Below are 25,238 nucleotides of genomic sequence, written 5' to 3'. Positions count from 1 at the left end.
CGACCATATTCAAACCTATAAGCAGACCCACTGCCGGTCAAAGTGAAGGGTGTTACTCCCGAGAAAATCGGCGGGAGAATCTGGGAGCCGACAGCAGGAAAGGTGTAACATAATAATAAAAATATTTTTTAAACCATTCAGCGAACAAAAGGCAATAGGCTGATTATCTATTAGGGTGCGGGTGCCACTGACATGCAAACGTAGACCGAAGCGTCATCAACACGCCGGCATTTCACTGGTGTGAAATGCCGACATCCTACTGCTCATTCACATATGAAGGTAATTAGCATTTCCTGCGGAGAACATACTACCTCGGGGGTAGTATTTTTTCAGGAGGTCCAACGTCAGGATATGCCATTCACATATACGGCACCTCCGTAGAATAGACGGAGAACAGACGGATGCACGTCCATAACACAAACCGTTCAAAGTGTAAAGCTGCATCACGAGATTTATGACCATTAGAGGGCAGCTATGGTCAGTTAAGCCACGTCAACCGTCTACCATTTTCTAATCAAATATATATGTATATATATAATAATAACACAGAACAAAACTACTCTGCACTATGCTGTCCTTATTATGACTCTTTCAATTGACTTATGTTTGTATCCAAGCAACATGTACCACATAATATTACAAGTTTATATGAACTGTTGTTGTAAGGCAGCTTCGGTTTCTGAGGCGATAACGTCCTATTCTCCCGTCGCCCTTTGAACGCAGCATCACGTCTCCTCGGCGCCATCTTGGCTGAGGCTCTGGTGGTCCGCGGCGGATGAACGCAGCCCCTTATGAACCATTGTCACCTTTTACCCCATAACAAGGCTCAGAATCACCGCTCCGGATGACAACCCTGCGCGGCCACATCCACACTCGACATGTCTGCGGGGATCCCCGGGTAACTGCGCGGGGTGGGGTCTGCATTTTGATCAGCGGGGTTAACGTGTAGCACTACTTGCACCGGAGCTAGCAGGGCTAGGCTAGGTTATAGGTGGCCCGGGGTTAGGCAGTTAGAAGGGGGATTCGAAGGTGTAGCCCCCCTGGTCGATCTGCTGTTTGGGTTTCTGTCTGGGTTTCATTTCGGAGACTGGTTTTAAACAACATCACTCAGTCTAACTGGTACTGGGTACCAGTGCTTCCCAGACCGTGTGTTACACGTTACAAGGGAGTTTAAGATCTATGTGAGCGGTCAGCTTCCTGCGTCCAATGTAGGGTTTGAATATGTTGGATCATTTTGACAAGGATGAGGTCTGGACCAACCACACGTTAAGTTAAAACGTCAAGTAATTCTGGAAACTGACTGCAAAATATATACAGGGAATGTCTGGTATTTTGTTTGGCGGTGTTAATGCGACGTTCATAACAAATGGGAATTTTTGGGGTGTAAACATTACAACATATTGTGTAGGGAAGAAGTGTATAGTTAGAGCTCCGAAACATTGCTTAGAAAGTTAGCTCCTAATTATTGGAATAATATTTAAACCAATCCTGCCATCCAACATCACTCATTTCCATTATGGTCAATTATGCCAGAGTCCGTCTACGGAGAGCCTTGGCACTCTCTATTGAGCCCAATTGTATCGAACTTGGTTGCAGTTCCATTATAATTCCACTGGGGGTGATCGCAGTGTGCATATTGAATGGGGGTCTATGGGGCTAGACGGCTAAATGTTTCTTTCACCTGCTTGTCGTTGAACTACCGCAGATGTTATTGTAGATTCCACAAGTTCAATATAGATTATAGTTCAAAAGTCGAATGAATGAGTACTTATTTCCTTTCGATTTCTTACATTTTGGGCCGTTGTTGGCCGTACACGCTAGCACGCTTGTGACTGATTACGACCAGAGACCCCTCTTGATGGCATTTGAAGCTGAAGCAGAATCAGAAACATTATCTTGAGGAGGACTTTCCGTTCCGAAGTGAATTGTTATATATTATATGTATATATATAATATATATATTATATATGTGAAAGTGCCAAAGTGACTCAGAATTTGGCGTAAAGCAGGACCTCTGGCAGTGAAGTCATCATCTTTTAAACAGATTTTTAGAACAGTTAAGTGAACTTTAAAAAATCAATATTCAGCTGAGTGTATTATCTTAGCCCCCCTTTTTGAATGTGACTTTCAAATTACTTGACAAAAACTTGCACCCTGAGAAAAGTGGAATTTGAGGGTGAAACCCCGTTGACTCCCATTCATTTTGCACTCACCGGCGAGCGCCCTCGCATAAACAGATGTGTTACTGCAACCAGTTCAGAAACCAGAGAGTGCCAGTTCTCTTCATTCTCTGATTATGCTTTCCATGGTTCATCATATTTACGATGCTCTGCAGATTAGATTTCAGGAAATAACATTTCCAGTGACGCCATGGATCTTCCACGAATATTTACCTTCAGATACTAGCGATGTTGACTGACATCGAAATTAAATGAATCATAACATGTGGGAGGGTCCATCCAGATGTGGATAGAAGCCTGATCGGTTGATAGGTTGAAAAATGCGTCATACATCTGGGAGGACACTCCCACTTGTGATGTCACTATAGAGTACATTTTGAATGTTTGAAATTAAGCTAGACCAGACCACATTTTAGTTGTAAAAAAAAAGTGTAGCCCATTTATTAAACCGATAGTTGGGGATCCAAAAATAAATAAACTCTTGGAATTTTCCAAATGACTGTTACTGGTCCAAGATTATTGTCATGATTATAAGATTTTATTTAAAGTTGTATTTTTCTTGATAACTGCCTGAAAGGAATACTAAAAATAAGTTTATTTTTTACAGCATGCAATTATTTTCTCCATCAGCTGAGTCGCATTTGACTAAGTACAGCTGCATTCCAGATTCTCCAAAGTAAAGCTATTTTAGTGATTTCACTCATCAGAAAACCGTGAATACAGAAATAAAAAAAAACGATCGATTTTTGTAGGAGCTTCATTTAGACGTTTACTCACACTCGGATCCGGTACCCTCTAGTGATGTCACACAGTGATGAGTAGCACAGGGACCAAAGGTAAATGACTCCATATGTAGCTCTAACATGTGGCTCTGTGGCTCACCTTCTCCTTTGTGTTGTTAGCCAACCTGCAAGCAAGCTCAATGTCCTGGTGAATAAGCTGCATGAGTTCCTGGCCCATCCTCCACTTGAAGAGGACATCCCAGAAGGTACGCAACTCAAACAAGATGGATTTACTTGTATAGTTCTAACTGTTTTAATAACCGAATGGAAATTGGAAAACTACTTGATTTATTGCTATCCTTTTAATAATGAACTTAAATCTGTTAACTCTAATTATGTGTTCCACAGGACTTCAAAACGGGGGACATGGTTTTCCAAATTTAACCAGTCGGACTGCTGAGGTGATTTATACTACTTGTACTTTACTACTACTTTATTACATTGTTAATATCCAGTCTCCCTGCCACACTATCAGGGCTAGTTCATATTTGCTCGTATTGAGATAAAGATAATAAATGTATATATTTAGTTGAATTGTTGTGCATGTTCAACAAGAATATGCAACAGATCAAATCTTTAAAACATAAATTTCCCCACTCCACAGTCATCAACAATTTGTGTAATTAGCATGATTATTATGACTATTATCCAATTATTCATCTTTTCTTACCAATCTAACCAATCAATGTACTTCTTTCTGCTGGAATATCAAGCTCTCGCTAGATGAACATCCAGCTATCCAGTTAATTAAACATGAAACTTCAAATGACTCGAGGAGAACGGGGTTCTGTGTTGAGTTTGTTTACTGAAGCTCGTAATTTGTTAAAAGACGATGCGTCTAACAGGTATCTCAACAAAGGATGACATGAGACTGGAGCTGAGATTCATTGCTTGAATGTCACATGTAAACTGACACTTAATGGCTACTTCCTGTTTTATAGCAAGCTGCTTCCTGTTTCAAAGCATGCTGCACTTCCATTGATCACCACTAGTATTAACAACATAAACCACACAGGCTCCAGAACAAACATAATTTACAGTATATGGTGTTGAATCTCGCTTTACAGGAATCAAGACCCACAGAATCAGCCAGATCTTCTGGATCAAAGAGGTGAGAGGGCTTCTTTTTTTTTTACCAGATTGAGAAGGTGAAGTGGTTGAAAGGCTGTTCAAGTCTCTCCTCCCCTGTTACAGAAAAGCCTCTGTTGTGGTGAAGCACTCAGGACTGGACGAGTCTGGGGAGTCCACTGAGAGCGAGGAGGAAGGGGAACCTCTGTTGGTCGGTTCTAATGGACACCTGGACCTCAGCAGACTTCCTAAAGGTGGGTGTTTCAGTGGTTCGGTTCACTCAGAGGTTGGAAGTCCTTTATTTGCAGTCTTTCTTCATCTGTGAGTCAGACATTTGCCAAAGTCCAAATGTACCAAGAATTCACCTTGAGGGTGTATATGTGGGCGTTGATTCAGGGATCAAAAAGCAGTTCTTGAGTGATAAATATATAATTATAAATACGTTTGTAGACCAGGAAGTGGTCTTGAGGGTATCCATGAGCCATGTCACGATCGGCTCAAACCGTATCTGCTGAAAGTTCTCGTAGCAACCGCAGTTGGGCTATAGAGACCTTTCAGATTTCAAGATTCCCCCGTCTGTAATATTCTCCAATGAACGCCTTGATGATGATGATGACAGATATTTTATTCGTCCACTTGGGGAAATTCAGGTATTCAGTAGCTCAGTCAACTGACTTTGTACCTATTGACAAACAACAAAATGGACAAACAGTGAAAGTCAATCAATCCTTATGTGTGCAATGGCATTGACATGACAATTGACAATGACATTGGTGTGTGATCTCCTCACAGGAACCGTGCTGGTCCGGCCTGAGGCGGTGGGCAGCTCCAGAGATGACTTCAGGGGTCCTGAATTCCGCAGGTCGGGCGTCTCCCGGAAGGAGTTCACAAGGAGACGAGGAGGTCAGCTCACACTCCGGAACCGACATGTCCTTCATTCTGTGTGTCTGTGGGCCAGAACCACACCAACCGCACCATTAGAGAAAATAAAAAGAATTTTGATCTTTGAGCTTCCCTGAATCGGCATTCTCAGAGTTTCAATTCAGTTAGAGATTGTGATGCTAAATTCCTCGGTTTGTGTTCCGCAGCGGTCGGGCATTACGAGATCGTGAGCTGTACGGCGTGCGGTCGGCAGGTGAACCACTTCCAGAGGGATTCCTTCTACCGCCACCCCATCCTAAAAGTACTCATATGCAAGGTGAGTCTTTGGCTCTTTACTTATTACTTGGCCCATAGCTGTCATCACACGATGACGAGCCTTCTGATTGGTTGAGGACTTGAGGACTGAAGGGGAGTTCCGTTTTAACTCAAACATTCTTGTATGTTTTTGTCTTCTTCAAGTCTTGCTTCAAGTATTACTCGAGTGACGACATAAGCAAGGACGGAGATGGGATGGACGAGCAGTGCAGGTACAGTGCACCGTAGACACCAAAAAGGGTTGGAACCAATCTGGTCCAGAAGACCTGCCCCCTAACGTGTTTTTCCCGGTCCTGACGTGCAGGTGGTGCGCAGAGGGGGGGAACCTGATCTGCTGCGACTACTGCAGCAACGCCTTCTGTAAGAAGTGCATCCTGAGGAACCTGGGGCGCAAGGAGCTCTCGGGGATCCTGGAGTGCAAATGGTACTGCTACGTGTGCAACCCGGAGCCCCTGCTGGACCTGGTGGTGGCTTGCGGGAGCGTCCTGGAGAACCTGGAGAATCTCAGCAGGCACCAGCACCAGCACCAGCGGAGGCACCAGGAGGAGCCCGAGAAGGAGCTGTACGCCATCCTGCCCCCTCGGCCCCAGATCATCTCCTTCGAGAAGTGGGACCACAGCGGCATGGACGGCAACGTGGTGTTCAACTACAACGCCCTGGACGTCCCCAAGGACCTCGTGAAGAACGCCAAGCACCTGGTGGACTCCACCAACGCCTTGAACACGGCGTTTGTGGAGTTCATCAAGAGTGTGAGGAGCGACAAACGCATTTGCGGCACGCGGCCGCTGTATCTCAAGTCCTTCCTGCTGGTGCTGAAGGGCCTCCGGAGGTCCCACGACCTGCTGGAGGAGAGCCTGAAGGAGGCGTTCTGTGATGTGGACCTGGTGGACTGCTGCGAGACCGTCCTCCACCCACACCAGGAGACGGAAGAGGAGTCGACGAGGCAGGCCCAATCAGAGATGGACCTTGCAGACAAAAGCCGTTTGACCGACCTGCAGAATCTCGCTGCCGAGCATCTGGAGAAAGACGACTCTGACTGCAAGGGGCTCATGGACGAAGTCCAGACCTTCTACACAGAGAAGTCTGCCTGTGAGGATGCAGCTCAGTTGCCACAACGACCCACGCTCCTACCCCCAAAAGCAGACCTGAAGCCTTCTCATGGTTTGCTAAAAAAACTAGTAGTGAAACTCACACCTGTGCCTGTGGAACAACAACAACAACAACAACAACAACAACAACAACAACAGCAACAACATAAGCAGCAGCAACAAGACCATCAACAGCAGCAGCAGCAGCAACAACCAGCAGCTTCCAGTGCCATAGGTGAGGGTGTGAAGGTCTTCGATGAGGTGAAGGAGACGTTGGGAGCGGAGGAGGAGCCTCAAGACTTTGGCGTCAGTCTAAAGAACGACGTGGAGAAGAAGACGACGGAGGCCCCCGCGGAGGTGGCCGAGGTGCTGCGTTCGGAGGAGGAGATGGATAACAGGCGGTCTCCCCGGGTGAAGACCACTCCCCTGCGCCGTCCCAGTGACGTCAAGGCCAAACCCTCGGTGTCCACCAACGACAGCGGCAGCGACTCGGACCCCGACGGCCCGGCGGCGGCCGACCTGGCCTCGGACGCCTCGGCCCTGGGGAGGGACGACTCGGAGGAGTCGGACGAGGTGCCCGCCGCCCTGCTGCAGCGCGCCGCCATGACGCACAGCTCGGACGAGGACGCCGCCGCCGCCGCGCGGCCCACGCAGGTGGAGAAGAAGTGCCTGATCCGGATGTCCAGGGCCACGCCGCTGTCGCCCAAGAGGGTCTACCGCAAGCGCAAGCTCTACTCTGAGGCCAGCGGGAGGCGGGCCAAAGCCCGGCGGGTCGGCTCGGAGTCGTCCAACGACGAGCTGAAGGAGGTCGAGAACGCCGGCGCCGGTTCCCCGAGAGCTGAGGCTGCGGGGTCCAGCCGCGTGGACCAGCGAGGGCCTCCGGAAGACCCGCCAGCCGCTAGTGCACCCACGCTGTCCGACGACAGGACCAAACTCCCGAGGAAGAACCGGCGCCCCTCCTCCCCTTCCTCCTCCTCCTCGTCCCGGAGCGACGGAGAAGAGGCGGAGCCGGACCCGGGTGCTGGATCGGGGAGCGACTCTGACGACCAGCGCATTAAGCCCATCACGGAGAACGTGTCCTTACTGGGAGCTTCGGGGTTCCAGCAGTCCTCCGGTAAGAGCTCTTCTACTGTCACCCTGGAGCACTGCTGTATGTCTGAGACGGTTAGCATGTAGGGCTCTTGATGGTTCATCAGAGGTCCAACGTGAGCGCTTTGGTCACGTGTTGTGACCAAATCCTGGTCTCTCTAACATCAACTATATTCTACCAGAAGGAATCCTGTAAGAGTTGTTTGTATTTATGTTCAATAGTGATTGAAGATAGCAAATGCTAGTCAAACGACTTTAATATTTAAATCTCGACAACTCAACATCCTATTGGATGACCTGTTGACCTGTGATATGTGATATGTGTGGTCGGTGTGTTGTAACAGACCATCTGTTCCATGTGTTGTTTGAAGGTGATGAAGACCAGTCCCACTCTGGGCCCTCTTGGGCAGCAGAAGATGACGATGACCCAGAAAATAGGTATGGTTCAAAAACTTTGGACATAGTGCCTCATACAAGCGCTAGATGCAAGCAAAGGCCTAACAGGCCACGCCCCAAGTCCGATCCACAATCTGACCTCCAAACCGTCCTAACGCTGAGCCCCAAGCCTAAATCCGGCCGCAAACGAACCAAATTGCCATGGCGCAAGTCCCGCCCAAAACCATTACCCAATACGCGCTCGAGCCAGGCCAGACCCAAACGTAGCTGCAGTCAGGCAAAGGGAAAAGTGAAGTACTCCCTCTGAGGAGGGTCTTCAAGGTTTGTCACGGAGTCTAACCGCCTTCCTCCCGACGCAGTGACTCTGAAACCGTCCTCTGTGGTCTGATCTTCTTGTTAAAAGCGGTTGGCTTTGTGATATTCCGGTAACGTCCCTGAGTGTAGAGAAGAGTGGTCCCTGAGTGGTCACTCACCCTGAACATCAACAAGTGTTACTTGCTTATCTGGACACAGTATTCTATTTGTTGTTCTGTTTTTGTTTTCTTTGTACCTTTTCAGTTTCACTGTGTTTCACTGTTACTCCCAATGCACAAGAGAGTGAAACTAACACCGTTATGTAAAGCTTAGGTACTTACTGAATGCTGTGACGTACACAGGTGAAGTATGCAAGTTTACCAGCTCATGTTTACATGTCATTCGGAAATACCTCATAGATGTAAGTGAGAGCGATTACCAACCAGTATAATCCTAATGGATTCTAGAAACACTAAGATTGGACTCGATGATTTGAGCGAGACATGCTGCTCTGCACATAGAAACTTAGATGCTTCACCTCATCCTGCCGGTACTGTACCACAGAACCGAACTCCATGCTAAAGTTCGGCTCCTCTGCGGAGACCAACTTGATCTGTTTTAATTCATTTAGGAAATGACTGTTGTACAGGACCGTTTGTGAAAACACAAATCCTAAAATAAAGGAGATTTCACACTGCCGTGATAGTTGTTTGGTTTTGCGTCACATAGGTCTTCACCTTGAGGCCACGAGGCCGTAAATCCCAGACACTTTCCACTCGTTTCTGGGAGCACATGGTTTTCAGAGTTCAACAGTTGGGGTGTAATTCTGGCTTGGGTTGATCCGAGTGCCGGTGTCTTGTTATGTGGGACCAATGTTTGAATAGACGATTAATTATTTTACATTTCTACGCCTTGAATTAATCAATAAGTAAAAAAAGTTATCATCTCAGACCACAATCCCTGTGGATAGCTCCTACTTTTGAACTTGTTCTCCTGGAGAACGTTTAGAGAAAAAATGTATACCAATCAACGATGAGAAATGTGGATTACAGTCGATTCCATTTCTAACCTGCCTTTATGTTCCTGTGTCATGCTGTTGAATCACTACCTCCACCCCCCCCCCCCATTCGTCCGTCCCTCCCGTTCACCTCCTCTAAATGAACTATGACAACATGGGACATTCAAATATATAGATGCATTCAGAAGGTCCGCTTTTGGTCTGGTATATTATTGTAAAATGACAATTAGTTTTGATTACTTATGTGGAAGATGAGATGGCTATAGTTCTTATTTGGGGTAAAGGTCCCTGCTTATTATGATCATGGTCATTCTGTCATTTGGCCTGTCTCCATGCCCTCTTCACTTCCCTAAATGGATTTAATAACTTAAATCCACAGCATTTATCACTAGTATTATGGATCTGATTAGCAGCTGGACTTCACATTTCCACAGCTAGTTTTCTGTCGCCTTCAGCGGTTAGCATGATGGTGCGTCACTCCTAATCTCGTCACTCGGTCATCCACAGCTATTTTAGACGGTACCCCTTTAAATAGAGAGTCTGAACAGGACGTGTTCTGTGGAGGCTAAGGAACCTCCATTTTCTCCCTCCTCGTAGTTTCATTGGGACGTGGAGTTTAATGTTCTCAATGAGTCCTCACACTTCTTCCATTTGATCCTAAAATCTGACCCTAAAATGTCCCCTTGGAGTCCAATAATGCTTGTTGTTCAATGAGCTGTAAGAGGACCTAGCCTACACTCTGTTAGGTTACCCTGTAACACTGAATGCTCAGGTCTTCATCATGAGCGTTGATATCATATATCTCTTCGCCACCTTATTTGTATGAAATACAAATGATGATGACGTGACGCCCCAGTTAAACCAGACTTTATAGACCTCCACCCTAGTTTTACTGCCACTGCGTCAAACAGATGTGGTATGGAAAAATAGGCCACAAATGAATCAAATGTAGCTTACTTAAACTGTGTACATCACTTCCCTGCTCCCTGTCAAATGACCACTGGAAGTGCTTTTGTGGTCAGTAGTAGTGGGAGAGTTTTGGGATTTCCAAATATGCAAAGTATTGCAAATGCTGCCGCCCTGACTTCCCCGTGCTGACCTCCCCGTGACCTTCCGGGCTGCAGACTATGTTTTACTTTCAGGTCTTGTGGTGGATTGTTCTCTGCAGATGCTCTCGGCTGGGAGCTGATGTGGTGGTGATGATGATGGTGTTGCTTCCTGAGTAATGGGTCTCATGTCTTTCTCCTTTCTCTTCCATATGCTTTCTGCCTCTCTCTTCAAAGATGACGACCCCGATCAGGCCTCCACTGCCTTAGATAAGCGGGAACGTTCGGGCGCATTCTATTAAGAAGTATTTAGTGTTGGCGCAGGGCTCCGGTCTGAGCCGGTATCTAGACTGTCCATCCCCACTGAACTCAGTCTGGTAGAACAAAAGGCCTTCTCTCAGCTGGGAGGGCCCTGTGTCTTTATGTGTTTTGTTGTGTAGAGACAGTGTGCGCCAAGGCAAGGGGTTTGGGCGGCAAAAAAGACTTGAAATGAAGCTTGCCCCCGGACAAAGGAATATAAAAACAATGTTTATGTTAAACATATTTCCAGTGCTAGACATGTAACGTGTACATTATATCCATGTGTCCCTTGTCATGCATGTCTTGGCATCCTGTTATTGATGTTTTGTTTCAAGATGGACTGAAATGAGCTCCGTGGCGCCAAATCTTCTGTAATAAATTATTACATCTGATGTCTCTGGTCTTTTTATGCATTTTCTTTTAATTATTATTAATTAATTATATAATATATATACAATGTACTTTAAATCACAGATCTGTGTATTGGCATCTCAGAACAAAAACTTTGACAATGCATGACTGCCAATTTGACTATGGTCGCTGCCTTTTTAGGTTAACGGGCAGAGGAAAGCAATCACGGACACAGTTTGAATAAACGAGAAATGAATCCCTGAGCCCTGGAACTGTGCTTTAAAATACATTTTCATAGAAGTGATTTCAACCCCCTCCCCCCCCATTCCCGAAACACAGCTGCAGATGCACATCTGGTCAGGAACGGTTGAACAGCTGCATGTAATGATGAAATGACCCTCAGGTACTCTCTCCTTCTCTTCCCCCACTTCTGAAGAATCGCTAAGAAAATACTCTTGGCCCAAATCAAAGCCGACTACTCTTCGGGGGACGATTTGTCGTCGGACGATGATCTGCAGGAAGAGGAAGACTCCGCCTCAGAGGAAGAGGAGGGGGTTGAGGGCAGGAAGGAGGATGACAATAATGGAGGTAAGTGATTAACATGACTCGCATGGTTTTGAAACGCTTGCAGGGGTCTCCTAAAGACAGACCTGTAGCATATCTCTAATCTTGTCATTTGTTTAATTCACCAACCTTGAAGACATTTAATTAAACTCTGATCATTAGCCACTGGTACCTACCAGACCACCAGGGTCCAGCGCTGCCAAGCCAGGCCTGTACTCATAGTAATAATGTATTTGGCTCCTCTGCGCACATCTGGCGCTCAGAGCAGGGCTCCGGCTCCGCCTCCGAGGCCTCCAGTGGCGCGTCCGATGCCCCCGGCAGCAGACACCACCTCCTCCGTCACAAGCTCACCTTGGGCGACAAGACCCCCGCCCAGAAGGAGGGCAAGAGGACCGCCAAGACCCCCCGAGAGTCTGACCCTGGTAAGCTGACCCCGGGGGGGGGGGGGTGGCTGCAGACCGGGGCGAGCGGGGGAGCTGATGTGTCGTGTTGCTTGTGGTCAGACGGCGAGAGCGGCGGGGAGGACACATCAACCACGTCGGTGTCGGACCAGGACCAGGACCTCTGTGAGGAGCTGAGTCTGTCGGAGGTGGACGAAGGAGACGACGAGGGGGGCGGGGAGGAGGAGGAAGACGAGGATGAGGAGGAGGGCGGAGGAAGGTCTAAAAGGTGCGGCCCTCCGATTGGTGGATCTCGATGCGTCTGTGCTTCACCGTGTGTGTGTTGGGGGTTTGATGTTCGGTGTGAGGAGGTGAAGGGTGGCTGAACGGTTTGCTCTCCTCACGGCAGGTTGCCCGTCGGCGGGGACAAGGAGGCCACCAGGAGCTACCTCCAGAAACAGCAGAAGCCCACGCCGTCCTACATCGTGCTGTCGGACTCTGACAGCGGGAAGGTAACTGAACACCACTGCACTGGTGTTGGCTCTCATCTCCCTGGACACCACCCTACAACATCCTTACCCCCAACACCACCCCTTGACCCAGACACCACCCTTAACATGGACACCACCCTACAACACCCTTACCCCCCAACACCACCCTTAGCCTGGACAACACCCTTACCCTAAACACAACCCTTAACGTGGACATACCCTTCAAAACCCTTAACCTTGACATCACCCTAACCCTAGACACCACCCTTAACATGGACACCACCCTACAACACCCTTACCCCCCACACCACCCTTAACATGGACACCACCCTTACCTTAGACACCACCCTAAACCTGGACATTTACCTTTGCACATTAAACTTCATCTATATTTCCTGTTCCAAGGGTACTTCCTGTTACATCCTGGTACTTCTTGTTAACCCACTTTAGACACGCTGTCTAATTGTATCCAGACTGTCACTGATGTAATCTTTGCATGTTGTGTCTCCCAGGAGGAGGAGGAGGAGGACAGCAAGAACACGCCGAAGGGCAGGAGGAAGATCCGCGGCATCCTGAACGACGAGCACCTCCGGGCGGAGACGCTGGAGGCGCTGAGGGAGGAGGAGGAGCGCCGGAAGCGGCTGGCGGAGCGCGAGAAGCAGAGGGAGGAGCTGAGGGAGGTGAGCCAACATCTGGACCGAGCTGGTCCTCACTCAGAACCCTCTGGGCTCAGACCAGTTCTCCTGACCCACTGGGCTCAGACCAGGTTCTCCTGACCCACTGGGTTCAGACCAGGCTAACACGTCTCCCTCCATCTGTTCTTCTCCACCTCCTCTCCTCCACCTCTTCTCCACCACCACCTCTCCTCCACCTCCTCTCATCCCCCTCTTCTCCCTCCACCTCTTCTTCCTCCCCCTCCTCTTCCTCCTCCACCTCTCCTCCACCCCCTCCTCCTCCCCTCCCTGTCCTCCCCTAGGTGATCGTGATTGGGGACGAGCTGTCCCAGGTGGTGGAGCCCATCACCACCAAGCTGGTGCTGGACCTGGACGGATCCACCAAGGAGCCGCTGGTCCAGGTCCACCGCAACCTGGTCACCCGCCTCAAGCCCCACCAGGTGGATGGTAGGTCGCCCTCTGCTGGCCACGCCCCACTTCTGATGTCACAAAACAGACAAGGGGAAAGAAATGTATTGTCCGCAGCACTGCTTAAGCTCCCATATTAATTTAATGAAAAATTCACAGCAACGTTTCGACCCTATTGGGTCTTCAGGCAAAACGGAAGACGACCATGACTGTGCGTTTACACCGAAAGCAAAGCAAATATTTACACAAGTGTGTTTGTGCGAGTTTGTTGAACAACAATGGTTCTTTCCCCCAGTTCCTTCCCAACCATGGCCGCGAGACGTCGGAGAACCCAACGCCATCGTTTATTGTTCATAATGTCATCCGGAGGCGCACACAGCTTTTGGCTGTGATATTTTATATTATATTACATTACATTACATCATATAGATCTAATTATATAGATATTATAGAGCTCCGGGACTACCCAAACGGCAACAATGACTTACTCAAGGATCAAGTGAAATTCGCGGAAAAGTTAAAATATTTCAACTTGTTTGTGAAATCCGCTTGAATCAGGTGGTTCGCGTCGCGTCATTCATCACTACGGTCCCCTTGTTGTGTCACTAGCGGTAGATCCTGGGTGCCATAAGGCCACTCCCCCTTGTGATGTCACTAGCGGTAGATTCTGGGTTTGACGCGGCCTCTCCTTGTGTGTCTCCCTAGGGGTGCAGTTCATGTGGGACTGCTGCTGTGAGTCAGTGCAGAAGGCCAACTCCTCCCTGGGCTCGGGCTGCATCCTGGCCCACTGCATGGGCCTGGGCAAGACCCTGCAGGTGGGCTACGTCTACACACCATCTAGAGCCCTGTTCACTGCTTCATCACCATGTTTCGTTGCAGTTTTCCAGTGTAGTTTTCCATGATGATATTAATCACAGATAGTACATAAAGGCCATATAGTTTAGTTGATATGTTATATGTTCCATTTTAATTTTCCATTGCAAGATTCCATATTCCAAAATGAAATTCTATCTGGATATCCCATGACAATTTCCCAAATTACATTTGATTCTGAAATCCCATTACAAAATTACAGTACGACATTCCAATGGAACATCCATTGCAATGTTCCAAAATGTATTCTCTATTACGATATCCCATTCAAATATTGCTCAATTATATTTTATTACGATATACAATTACAATATTGCAAAATTATATTCTATAGTGATATTCTGAAATGATAATACATTACGATATTCTAAATGATAAATGATATTCTGTTATGATATTAAATTACAAAACTATAGTATTTGGATATTGGAAAATGGAAAATGGAATTCCATTCCAACGTTCCGGTCCAACCTTCCATGTGACGCTCCCTGTGGTGGTCCCGGTTGTCTTCCAGGTGGTGACGTTCCTCCACACCATGCTGCAGTCACGCTGCCTGCGGTTCCGGACGGCCCTGGTGGTCTGCCCCCTCAACACCATCCTCAACTGGGTGGCAGAGTTCAAGAAGTGGCAGGAGGGCATGGGGACCGACCGGGTCACGGTACGCACACACACACACACACACACACACACACACACACACACACACACACACACACACACACACACACACACACACACACACACACAATATAAACACACACACACACACACACACACACAATATAAACACACACGTGCACACACACACACACACTATAAACACACACACACACACACACACACACATGTGTGTGCACAGTAAATACACACTATATACACACACACCCTATGTAAACACAAACAAACACTATATACTGTACACACACACTTGGCCTATATAAACACACACAAACACACACAAACAAACTCTCTCTCTCTCTCTCTGTGTAACAGTAAGACCTCCGTCCTGCTCTCAGGTGACGGAGCGGTTGTTCTGTAACAGTAACTCCTCCGTCCTGCTCTCAGCTGACGGAGCGGTTGTTCTGTAACAGTAACTCCTCCGTCCTGCTCTCAGCTGACGGAGCGGTTGTTCTGTAACAGTAACTCCTCCGTCCTGCTCTCAGCTGACGGAGCGGTTGTTCTGTAACAGTAACTCCTCCGTCCTGCTCTCAGGTGACGGAGCTGGCGACGGTGAAGAACGCGGCGGAGCGGATGGTGGCGCTGCAGCGCTGGCAGCGGGACGGCGGCGTGATGATCATGGGCTACGAGATGTACCGCAACTTCTCCCTGGGCCACAGGATACGGGACCCCACCGCCAAGAAGGTCTTCCACAGCACCCTGGTGCAGCCCGGTCAGAACCCCATCACGCACACACACACACACACACACACACACCTCTAACCTGGCTCAGAACCTACACCTGACACACACGTGCGTGCGCACACACACACACACACTATATACAAACACACACTATACACACACACACACACACACTATATATATACACACACCTGACCTGGGTCAGAACCTGTCTTGATTCAATATTAACTTTATTTCTAAAAAATCTTCAACACAAAAAACAAGGAAGTCCAGGACAGAGACAGACGTAGCAGGACAGAGCCTGGGGAAGGGAATTGATCTCAGGTCTGTCAACATGTGTCCTACTGTCTGACCGCTGGTGTCTGACCCCTGACCCTGGTGTCTGACCCCTGGTGTCTGACCCCTGGTGTCTGACCCCTGGTCACTGACCCCTGACCCCTGGTGTCTGACCCCTGACCCCTGGTGTCTGACCCCTGGTGTCTGACCCCTGACCCCTGCAGGTCCAGACTTTGTGATCTGTGACGAGGGCCACATCCTGAAGAACGAGGCCTCCAACGTCTCCAAGGCCATGAGCTCCATCAGGACCCGCCGCCGCGTGGTGCTGACCGGGACCCCCCTCCAGAACAACCTGGTGGAGTGTAGGTCCACACACACACACACACACACACACAGTCTCTGTACTGTCTAACCCCTACCTGCTCCTTAATGACCTGTCTCTGTCCTGTCTAACCCCTACCTGCTCCTTAAACACCTGACTTCACTGTAAGTGCCTTGAGATTGAAGCTACTGCTAAGTGACTTCACAGATAGTGGGAAAGACGGTCATTTCTGAGTATCCTCCTTACAAGTCGGTGCATAGACTCAACTCATACACCAGTAGATGTTGACCAGCGCGTGTCCCCGCAGACCACTGCATGGTGAGCTTCATCAAGGAGAACCTGCTGGGCTCTCTGAAGGAGTTCAGGAACCGCTTCATCAACCCCATCCAGAACGGCCAGTGTGCCGACTCCACGCCCCGCGACGTCCGCATCATGAAGAACCGCGCACACGTCCTGCACGCCATGCTGGCCGGCTGCGTACAGGTACTGTACTATACTGACAATAGTATATATTACATACTGTACTAGTACTGGTATCTGCGTACAGGTACAGGTACTGTGCTGACAATAGTATGTATTACATACTGTACTAGTACTGGTATCTGGCTGGCTGACTACACTGTACTGACACTAACACTGGTATGTATTACATACTGTACTAGTATCTGGCCGGCTGCATACAGGCACTGACACTCACAATAGTATGTATTACATACTGTACTAGTGCTGGTATCTGGGTACAGGTATTGTACAGACACTACTGACACAAATACTGGTATGTTTAGTACTGGGTTACATACTGAGATAGTAGTGGTTTCTGTATACAGGTACTACACTGTACTGTCTAGAGAGAGAGAGAGAGAGAGAGGAGGGGGAGAGAGGGAGCGAGGGGGGGAGACAGACTGTGTGTGTGAGAGAGAGAGTGGGGGGCGAGTGTGAGGGGGGGGAGAGTGTGTTGGAGATAGGGAGCGGGAGAGAGCGTATGGGAGAGAGAGGGAGCAGGAGAGTGAGTGAGAGAGAGAGAGGGAGACAGACAGACAGAGAGAGAGAGAGTGCTCACGTTGTGTCCTCGTTCTCCCCCTAGAGGAGGGACTACTCGGCCTTGACCAAGTTCCTCCCCCCCAAACACGAGTACGTCCTGGCAGTGAGGGTGACCCCGCTGCAGTACCGCCTCTACCGCCACTACCTGGACCACTACACCAGTAAGACCCTCCTGCTGTCCAATCACGCTGTATCACGAGGCCTTAGGTCTAACCCAAAGTCACTTCACAAGTTGGAGTGTCCACACAGATGGGGGGTGGGGTGGGGTGGGGTGAGACAGGGCACAGTGTCTCATGTGGGGGAGGTGAGACAGGGCACAGTGTCTCATGTGGGGGAGGTGAGACAGGGGCTACAGTGTCTCATGTGGGGGAGGTGAGACAGGGGCTACAGTGTCTCATTGGGGGGTACAGAGGGTCTCATGGCGGTGTCTCTGCAGCGGTGGGACAGGCGGGGGACCGCGGCAGGGTGAAGCCCGGGTCCGGCTCCAGCCTCTTCAAGGACTTCCAGATCCTGGGTCGTGTGTGGACCCACCCCTGGTGCCTGCAGCTCAACTACATCAGCAAGGAGAACAAGGTGAGCGGGCTCATGTCCTCGTTCATTAAGTGAACCTCTCCTCTTAACTTACCTCTTACCTTGTATGTTGTCTTCTTTTTCTCAACAAATGTTTATTGCCAGGTAAGCTGCACATACTAGGATGTGGTTTCTGCTATGTCAGTGCAATAAAATAAAGAGACAACTGTACAACTGTAGATAGACGTGGTTTAGTCTTTGTAAACTGAACTGTAGTTACACGTTGTTTAGTCTTTGTAAACTAAACTGTGGTTTAGTCTTCATAAACTAAACTAAGGTTTTGTGCTCTCCAGGGGAAGTTTGAGGGGAAGAACCAGATGAAAGCTTCTGCTCTGTTGGGTCCAGACGGCGCCAGCATGATCCAGAGGTTAATTTTGATATTATTCATATTATTTATACCAATATTGTTATTCTGAAATGGACTGGGTACACAGGTCACAGGTCATAGAGGTAAGCTAGTCTCTTACATAGACAGCAATCCTGTTCAAACACAGTCAAATGACAACCATTCAAATACAATAAAATGTACAATTTAGGACAGAATTGGAGAATACAAGTGAGTTGACCTTTATTATACACGGAAAATCCCTTGAGATTAAACATCTCTTCTCAAAGAGAGACCTGCATGAGAGGAGCTGCAGTACACTACTTCATTACATTAAACACATCCTACAACACAGCCAAAGAAAAGTACAGATATTAGTTAAACAGAAACCATTTAGGTCAGACACATATTAGGATAAGAAGCTGCAGCAAATGGAAAGGTTCTCGGGCTGATTCAAGTGTGAAGTGTTTCCACTTCAACTGTGCTGAAGTTATAGTGACGTCATGTTGTCTCCTACTCACATTGCTCTGCCCAGTGACCGAGGAGTAGGAGGAGACAGGGAGGTGCAGAGCTCAGGGAGCAGAGTAACCTCAAACCAACCCTTCCCAGCAGCAGGTACTACAAACTCCACATTTATCTGAAGGTTAACCTGATGTTGAAACGAGTTGGAACCTTTTGTCTATATATATATAAATAAATATATATATACATATAGTAGAAAATATAATGAGTATACATTATATATATATACATATGTGTGTGTATATATACTGTATGTATACATGTATATATGTATGTATTTACAGGTGTGTCTAGTTTACATGTGTAGGTAGTCTACATGCGTATCTAGTTTACCAGTGTATCCTAATGGTTGTTCTCTCTGCTCAGCGGCGCAGCTGTCGAACAGCTGGACTGCGGACGGCCCGTCGTCGGAGGGGTGGTATCGCGACCTCTTGACCCCCAGCGACGCCTCGGTTCTGGAGCATTCTGGGAAGATGGTGCTGCTGTTCGAGATCCTCCGCATGGCCGAGGAGCTGGGGGATAAAGTGTAAGCAGCGAGCATTCCCTGGTTCATTAATTATTCATTATGTTATTTACTTTGACTGAACTTTGTATTATTAGTTTTGACTATTCATGTCTGATTGGTTTTCTATGGTTTCTTCCCCAGCCTGGTGTTCAGTCAATCCCTGATCTCATTGGACCTGATGGAGGACTTCCTGATGAACGCCCACAAGAACAGGAATTCTGGAGACCCCTTTTATAACGGTAAGCTAACCTAGGTAAAGAGGGTCTTTATAAAGGTGGTGGGCGGGACCAAAGCTGACCAATGATTGTGATTGGTCCTCTCCCCTCTGCAGGGAATGGTTCCTGGGTCAGGAACGTTGACTACTACCGCCTGGACGGCACCACCAACGCTACACTCAGGAAGAAGTGGGCGGAGAACTTCAACAACACCGCCAACACCCGGTACGTCTGACCCCAGTCGGACTGGGTTTTCTGCGTTCTGTGTTTTCCGGTATCAGAAGGCTTTATTCCCTCAAACTAACTGAGATCAAAGCTATCATCGGTGACCTCAGTGCTGCATATCTTTATTTATATAAAAGTCTGCATCCTTCCTTCTTACAATAAGTACATTTGTCAGAAAGAAAGAAAAACAACAAGATATCGCTGTCAGTACAGTAAGGATGTTCATAGGACCAAGTGCAAAGCACTAACAACCGCTAGGTTAACCCATTCCCTGTATACAACAAAGATAGCTAGGATAAGATGCTACACGATACTAATTACTATTTTTATGTATAAGTGAGTAAGAGGGGTGTGTGGGAGGGGGGGGTTGGCGGGTAGGGTAGGCTATGCAGAGTCTAGGTGAACTCTGAACAAGTGAGTCTTGAGTCTTTTGCGGAGTCTTCCCTTAACCTTAGCCTCCCTCCTCCTCCCCTCCCCTCCCGTGTCCCAGGGGCCGGTTGTTCCTGATCTCCACGCGGGCCGGGTCCCTGGGCATCAACCTGGTGGCCTCCAACCGGGTCATCATATTCGATGCGTCCTGGAACCCGTCCTACGACATCCAGAGCATCTTCAGGGTGTACCGCTTCGGGCAGCTGAAGAACGTCTTCGTCTACCGCTTCCTGGCCCAGGTAACATCTAGCTGGTGGTGATCTACTAGTGGTGATCCACTGGTTGTCTCGATCTGTTAGTGGTGATCTTTTGTTTGTGATCTACTGGTTGTGGTGATCTACTAGTTGCGGTGATCCACTGGTTCTGGGGATCTACTGGTGGTGATCTACTGGTTGTGGTGATCTACTGATGGTGATCCACTGGTTGTGGTGATATTGGTGGTGGTTGTGATCTGCTGGTGGTGACCTCTTGTTTGTGATCTACTTGTGGTGATCTACTGGTTGTGATCTACTGGTTGTGGTGCTCTACTGGTGGGGGTCTCTTGTCTGTATTGGTGGTGATGGTTGTGACCTTCTCCAGGGAACGATGGAGGAGAAGATCTACGACCGCCAGGTGGCCAAGCAGTCTCTGTCGTTCCGCGTGGTGGACCAGCAGCAGATCGAGAGGCACTTCACCCTCTTTGAGCTCACGGAGCTCTACATGTTCGAGCCCGACATGCTGGACGACCCGCACTCCAAGAAGAGCAAGCGCACCACCACCACCATCAAGCCAACGGTGACTACTATATACTGTACTATATAATACTGCTACTACTACTACACTACTACTACTAATATACTACTACTACTACTGTTAAACCCTGAAGCCAGCGGTGACTCTTACTACTATACTATTACTATGCTACTACTATACTACTACTAACTATACTACTACTGTTAAACCCTGAAGCCAGCGGTGACTCTTACTACTATACTATTACTATGCTACTACTATACTACTGCTATACTACTACTAATGCTATATTACTACTACTACTACTACTACACTACTACTGCTACTATTTTACTACTACTACTATACTACTACTACCGATGCTACTACTAATACCACTTCTACTACCAGAGTATGTTGGGTCCCACAGACTCTGTTGGCTTCAGTAATGAACGCTCTGACGACAGTTGCACCCCAGTGTCGTGCCATACTAACACGGTTTTCCCATCCCAGGACGTGGTGCTGTCGGAGCTGCTGAAGAGCTGCAAGGAGCAGATTGTGTCATACCACGAGCACGAGACCCTGCTGGACCACAAGGCCGACGAGGAGCTCAGCGAGGCGGAGCGCAAGGCGGCCTGGGCCGAGTACGAGGCCGAGGTACCGCTCACCCTGGAGCTAACATACTGCTAACCGCTAAAGCTGGAGCTAACATACTGCTAACCGCTAACGCTGGAGCTAACATACTGATAACCGCTCACCCTGGAGCTAACATACTGCTAACCGCTAACGCTGGAGCTAACATACTGCTAACCTCTCACCCTGGAGCTAACATACTGCTAACCGCTAACGCTGGAGCTAACATACTGATAACTGCTAACGCTGGAGCTAAAATACTGCTAACCGCTCACGCTGGAGCTAACATACTGCTAACCGCTAACACTGGAGCTAAAATACTGCTAACCGCTCACGCTGGAGCTAACATACTGCTAACCGCTAACACTGGAGCTAACATACTGCTAACCTCTCACCCTGGAGCTAACATACTGTTAACCGCTAACGCTGGAGCTAACATACTGCTAACCTCTCACCCTGGAGCTAACATACTGCTAACTGCTAACGCTGGAGCTAACATATTGCTAACTACTATCCAGTAGTTTCCCTGGTTACCGGGTGAACCTATCCAGTAGTTTCCCTGGTTACCCGGTGAACCTATCCAGTAGTTCCCTGGATACCTTACCTTACCTTACCTGGTGAATGCGTTAACCAACCTGCTCTCCCACCAGGGGGTCTTCTTACTGAACAAGCAGCCCAGGCCGGGGGCCCCCCCCCTCCAGATCTCAGTCCCGGACCTCAGCCCCGACTCCCTCCAGATGAAGACCAACGAGCAGCTGATGGTACACACCCTCACCGCCTCCTCCCCATCGCCTCTCGCACCTCCCCCTCCCTACCTCCGCTCTCATCTCCTCTCTTCTCACCTCCTATCCTCTCCTCCCTATCTCCTCTCTCCCCTCTCACCTCCTCCACCTCCCCTCCTCCCCTTCCCTTCTCCCCTCTTCCCTCACCTCCTCCTCTCCTCTCCTCCTCCAGGGTTTGGTGAAGCAGAGCCAGGGGGCAGTCAACGCAGCCTTTGTCAAAGTTCAGTCTCTGCGCTGCGGCAGCCTGCAGGACTACATCAATAGAGTGGTGAGTGTTCCCCCGACCTCCGTCAGCACCACTACAGCTAGGACCAGACCTCAGGTCCATCACTAAGGCTAGGACATGACCTCAGGTCCATCACTAAGGCTACCGCTAGGACCAGACCTCAGGTCCATCACTAAGGCTACAGCTAGGACCAGACCTCAGGTCCATCACTAAGGCTACCGCTAGGACCAGACCTCAGGTCCATCACTAAGGCTACAGCTAGGACCAGACCTCAGGTCCATCACTAAGGCTACCGCTAGGACCAGACCTCAGGTCCATCACTAAGGCTACCGCTAGGACCAGACCTCAGGTCCATCACTAAGGCTACCGCTAGGACCAGACCTCAGGTCCATCACTAAGGCTACCGCTAGGACCAGACCTCAGGTCCATCACTAAGGCTACAGCTAGGACCAGACCTCAGGTCCATCACTAAGGCTACCGCTAGGACCAGACCTCAGGTCCATCACTAAGGCTACCGCTAGGACCAGACCTCAGGTCCATCACTAAGGCTATCGCTAGGACCAGACCTCAGGTCCATTACTAAGGCTACCGCTAGGACCAGACCTCAGGTCCATCACTAAGGCTATCGCTAGGACCAGACCTCAGGTCCATTACTAAGGCTACCGCTAGGACCAGACCTCAGGTCCATCACTAAGGCTACCGCTAGGACCAGACCTCAGGTCCATCACTAAGGCTACCGCTAGGACCAGACCTCAGGTCCATCACTAAGGCTACCGCTAGGACCAGACCTCAGGTCCATCACTAAGGCTACCGCTAGGACCAGACCTCAGGTCCATCACTAAGGCTACCGCTAGGACCAGACCTCAGGTCCATCACTAAGGCTACAGCTAGGACCAGACCTCAGGTCCATCACTAAGGCTACCGCTAGGACCAGACCTCAGGTCCATCACTAAGGCTACAGCTAGGACCAGACCTCAGGTCCATCACTAAGGCTACCGCTAGGACCAGACCTCAGGTCCATCACTAAGGCTACCGCTAGGACCAGACCTCAGGTCCATCACTAAGGCTACAGATAGGACCCGGACCTAGTTCATAACTCCCGCTGTGCCGGAGCTAACATACTACTAACCGCTAACGCTGGTGATGGCCTACTCCTAACTGCTAACACTTGAGCTAACATACTGCTAACCGCTAACACTGGAGCTAACATACTGCTAACCCCTAAGCTAGAGCTAACATACTGCTAACCCTTAAGCTGGAGCTAACATACTGCTAACCCCTAAGCTAGAGCTAACATACTGCTAACCCCTAAGCTGGAGCTAACATACTGCTAACCCTTAAGCTGGAGCTAACATACTGCTAACCCCTAAGCTAGAGCTAACATACTGCTAACCCTTAAGCTGGAGCTAACATACTGCTAACCCCTAAGCTAGAGCTAACATACTGCTAACCCCTAAGCTGGAGCTAACATACCGCTAACCCCTAAGCTGGAGCTAACATACTGCTAACCGCTAACACTGGAGCTAGCATACTGCTAGCTCCAAACCAGGAGAGGACTTTAACCCGTCCCCCTCACTGGAGGGTGCCAGTCCGTCGATCACATGGCCCCGCGCGTTTTTTTAACCATAACATTTCGCTCAAAGAACATTTCCAATACACACTCTACTTCTCGTTACCGCTTGTTTTACCGGCTGGTTTTTAAACCGCTCTCCCTCCCAGCGTGTGCAGCACCAGACGGCCTCGGAGCCGGTGATCCGGGACAACGCCGAGCGCTGGCGGCTCTCCAACGAGCAGGAGCGGCAGCGCCGGCAGGCCGTGTTCGAGCAGGTCCTCGCCCAGCAGCAGCTGGTACGTCCTCCGCTTGGCTCCTCCCCCCCCGCCGCCACCGCCGGGTCTCATGTGACCAGCGGCCGTCCACAGCCATGTGTGACATCACAAGCGGGGGGACGGTGTGACGAGCAGCTGGTCGGCGCGGAGACGGCCGGCCTGTCCGTCACACGTCTCTCCGGTTGTGATGTCGACGCCCGTCCTGTGGTGACATCACAGCGGCAGTTCAAACGTGCTAACATGCTACCGTGATGTCGTGCTACCGCAGCTGACCCAGTGCATCGAGAGCATCCTGACCAGCCGGCGCGACCAGGAGATTCAGGCTGCCATGGCAACGGCCCGTCCACCCCAGGGGGCGTCGAGAGCGCAGAGCCACGCGCTGTAGCGGGCCCCGGGCCCACACCCTTCCTCTTAATTTAATTTGAAATAAAGCAGCTTTGTTAGCGTTAGCATTACGATGCTAACACGTGAATTTGCACTTTAACGAACTTTGTCTGGACGAGCTAACGGATGGTAACGATGAGCCTAATCGAGGGGATTTACCCCTTTTTTCGGTCCATGATCTCATTGATGTAATTAGATATAGTCGTTTCTAATGAAAGGCTGTTAAAGTGTAAAGTACAAAGGGTTTGGTTGTTGCTTTCCCTTACGATTTGAAGCAGTGAAGTTGAGTGAGAGCAGAAGTATTTTTTTAACGTAAAGTGCTGTGAAGGGACAGCATACCGGTTGTGTTCTTGAAGTCCGTTCCACTTTACTTTGTATTTTTGCAGTAAAATGTTAATCTTCTCCAAGATAGTCCTGTTTTTATAATAAAGATATTTACAAAAACCTCTGTAGGCATTTTAAGGGTTTTAACATTTATAATATTCCAGCCGCCATACAAGGTTGAATATTGTTCTTGTGATCATTTGGGATATCGAATGAATATTCTTAGGCTCCTTCAAAAGAGTTGGATACTCAGTTCTTCATAAAAGCAAATGTATTGAGGCTTCAATACATTTGTTCTATTTCAAACTGAGGCAGTTCAGAACACATATTTCCAACTAGTGGAACCAACATGAAACGTTT

General features: G+C 48.9%; 1 protein-coding gene across 2 annotated transcripts; it reads left to right on the top strand.

Annotated features, from left to right (window-relative positions):
- Positions 1-754: 754 nt before the first annotated feature.
- On the top strand, positions 755-24,908 carry LOC311354773 (transcriptional regulator ATRX-like). 2 transcript variants are annotated; one of them, XM_084474622.1, is made up of 35 exons: positions 755-898; positions 3,083-3,168; positions 3,311-3,363; positions 4,030-4,073; positions 4,157-4,284; positions 4,823-4,933; positions 5,119-5,228; positions 5,372-5,439; positions 5,532-7,429; positions 7,776-7,842; positions 11,246-11,397; positions 11,637-11,795; positions 11,877-12,042; positions 12,163-12,265; positions 12,757-12,924; positions 13,221-13,365; positions 14,032-14,141; positions 14,714-14,857; positions 15,412-15,589; positions 16,062-16,199; positions 16,467-16,642; positions 17,244-17,361; positions 17,637-17,773; positions 18,064-18,137; positions 18,631-18,710; positions 18,984-19,143; positions 19,264-19,361; positions 19,454-19,562; positions 20,053-20,230; positions 20,571-20,765; positions 21,216-21,359; positions 21,986-22,096; positions 22,290-22,385; positions 24,063-24,191; positions 24,439-24,908. In XM_084474622.1, exons 1-35 carry the CDS (start codon positions 879-881, stop codon positions 24,553-24,555), a joined length of 5,970 nt encoding a protein of 1,989 aa, XP_084330748.1. In that variant the 5' UTR covers positions 755-878; the 3' UTR covers positions 24,556-24,908. The 2 variants fall into 2 exon arrangements, with proteins under 2 accessions (XP_084330748.1, XP_084330747.1); XM_084474621.1 differs by having other exon boundaries at positions 24,063-24,573.
- Positions 24,909-25,238: the final 330 nt, after the last annotated feature.

The sequence above is a fragment of the Micromesistius poutassou genome (genome assembly GCF_964030765.1).
Source record: "Micromesistius poutassou genome assembly, chromosome: 10".
NCBI lineage: Eukaryota > Metazoa > Chordata > Actinopteri > Gadiformes > Gadidae > Micromesistius > Micromesistius poutassou.
Note: the sequence above shows the minus strand (reverse complement) of the source record. Positions and strands in the feature narration are given on the sequence as shown.

Bases quoted from the DNA above. Each gene is read 5' to 3' on its own strand.
- LOC311354773 (XM_084474621.1), top strand. From the start codon at position 879: ATGTCTGCGGGGATCCCCGG. The intron at 16,200-16,466 runs GTAGGTCCACAC...GTGTCCCCGCAG, and splicing joins CCAGAACAACCTGGTGGAGT to ACCACTGCATGGTGAGCTTC. The intron at 22,386-24,062 runs GTGAGTGTTCCC...TCTCCCTCCCAG, and splicing joins AGGACTACATCAATAGAGTG to CGTGTGCAGCACCAGACGGC.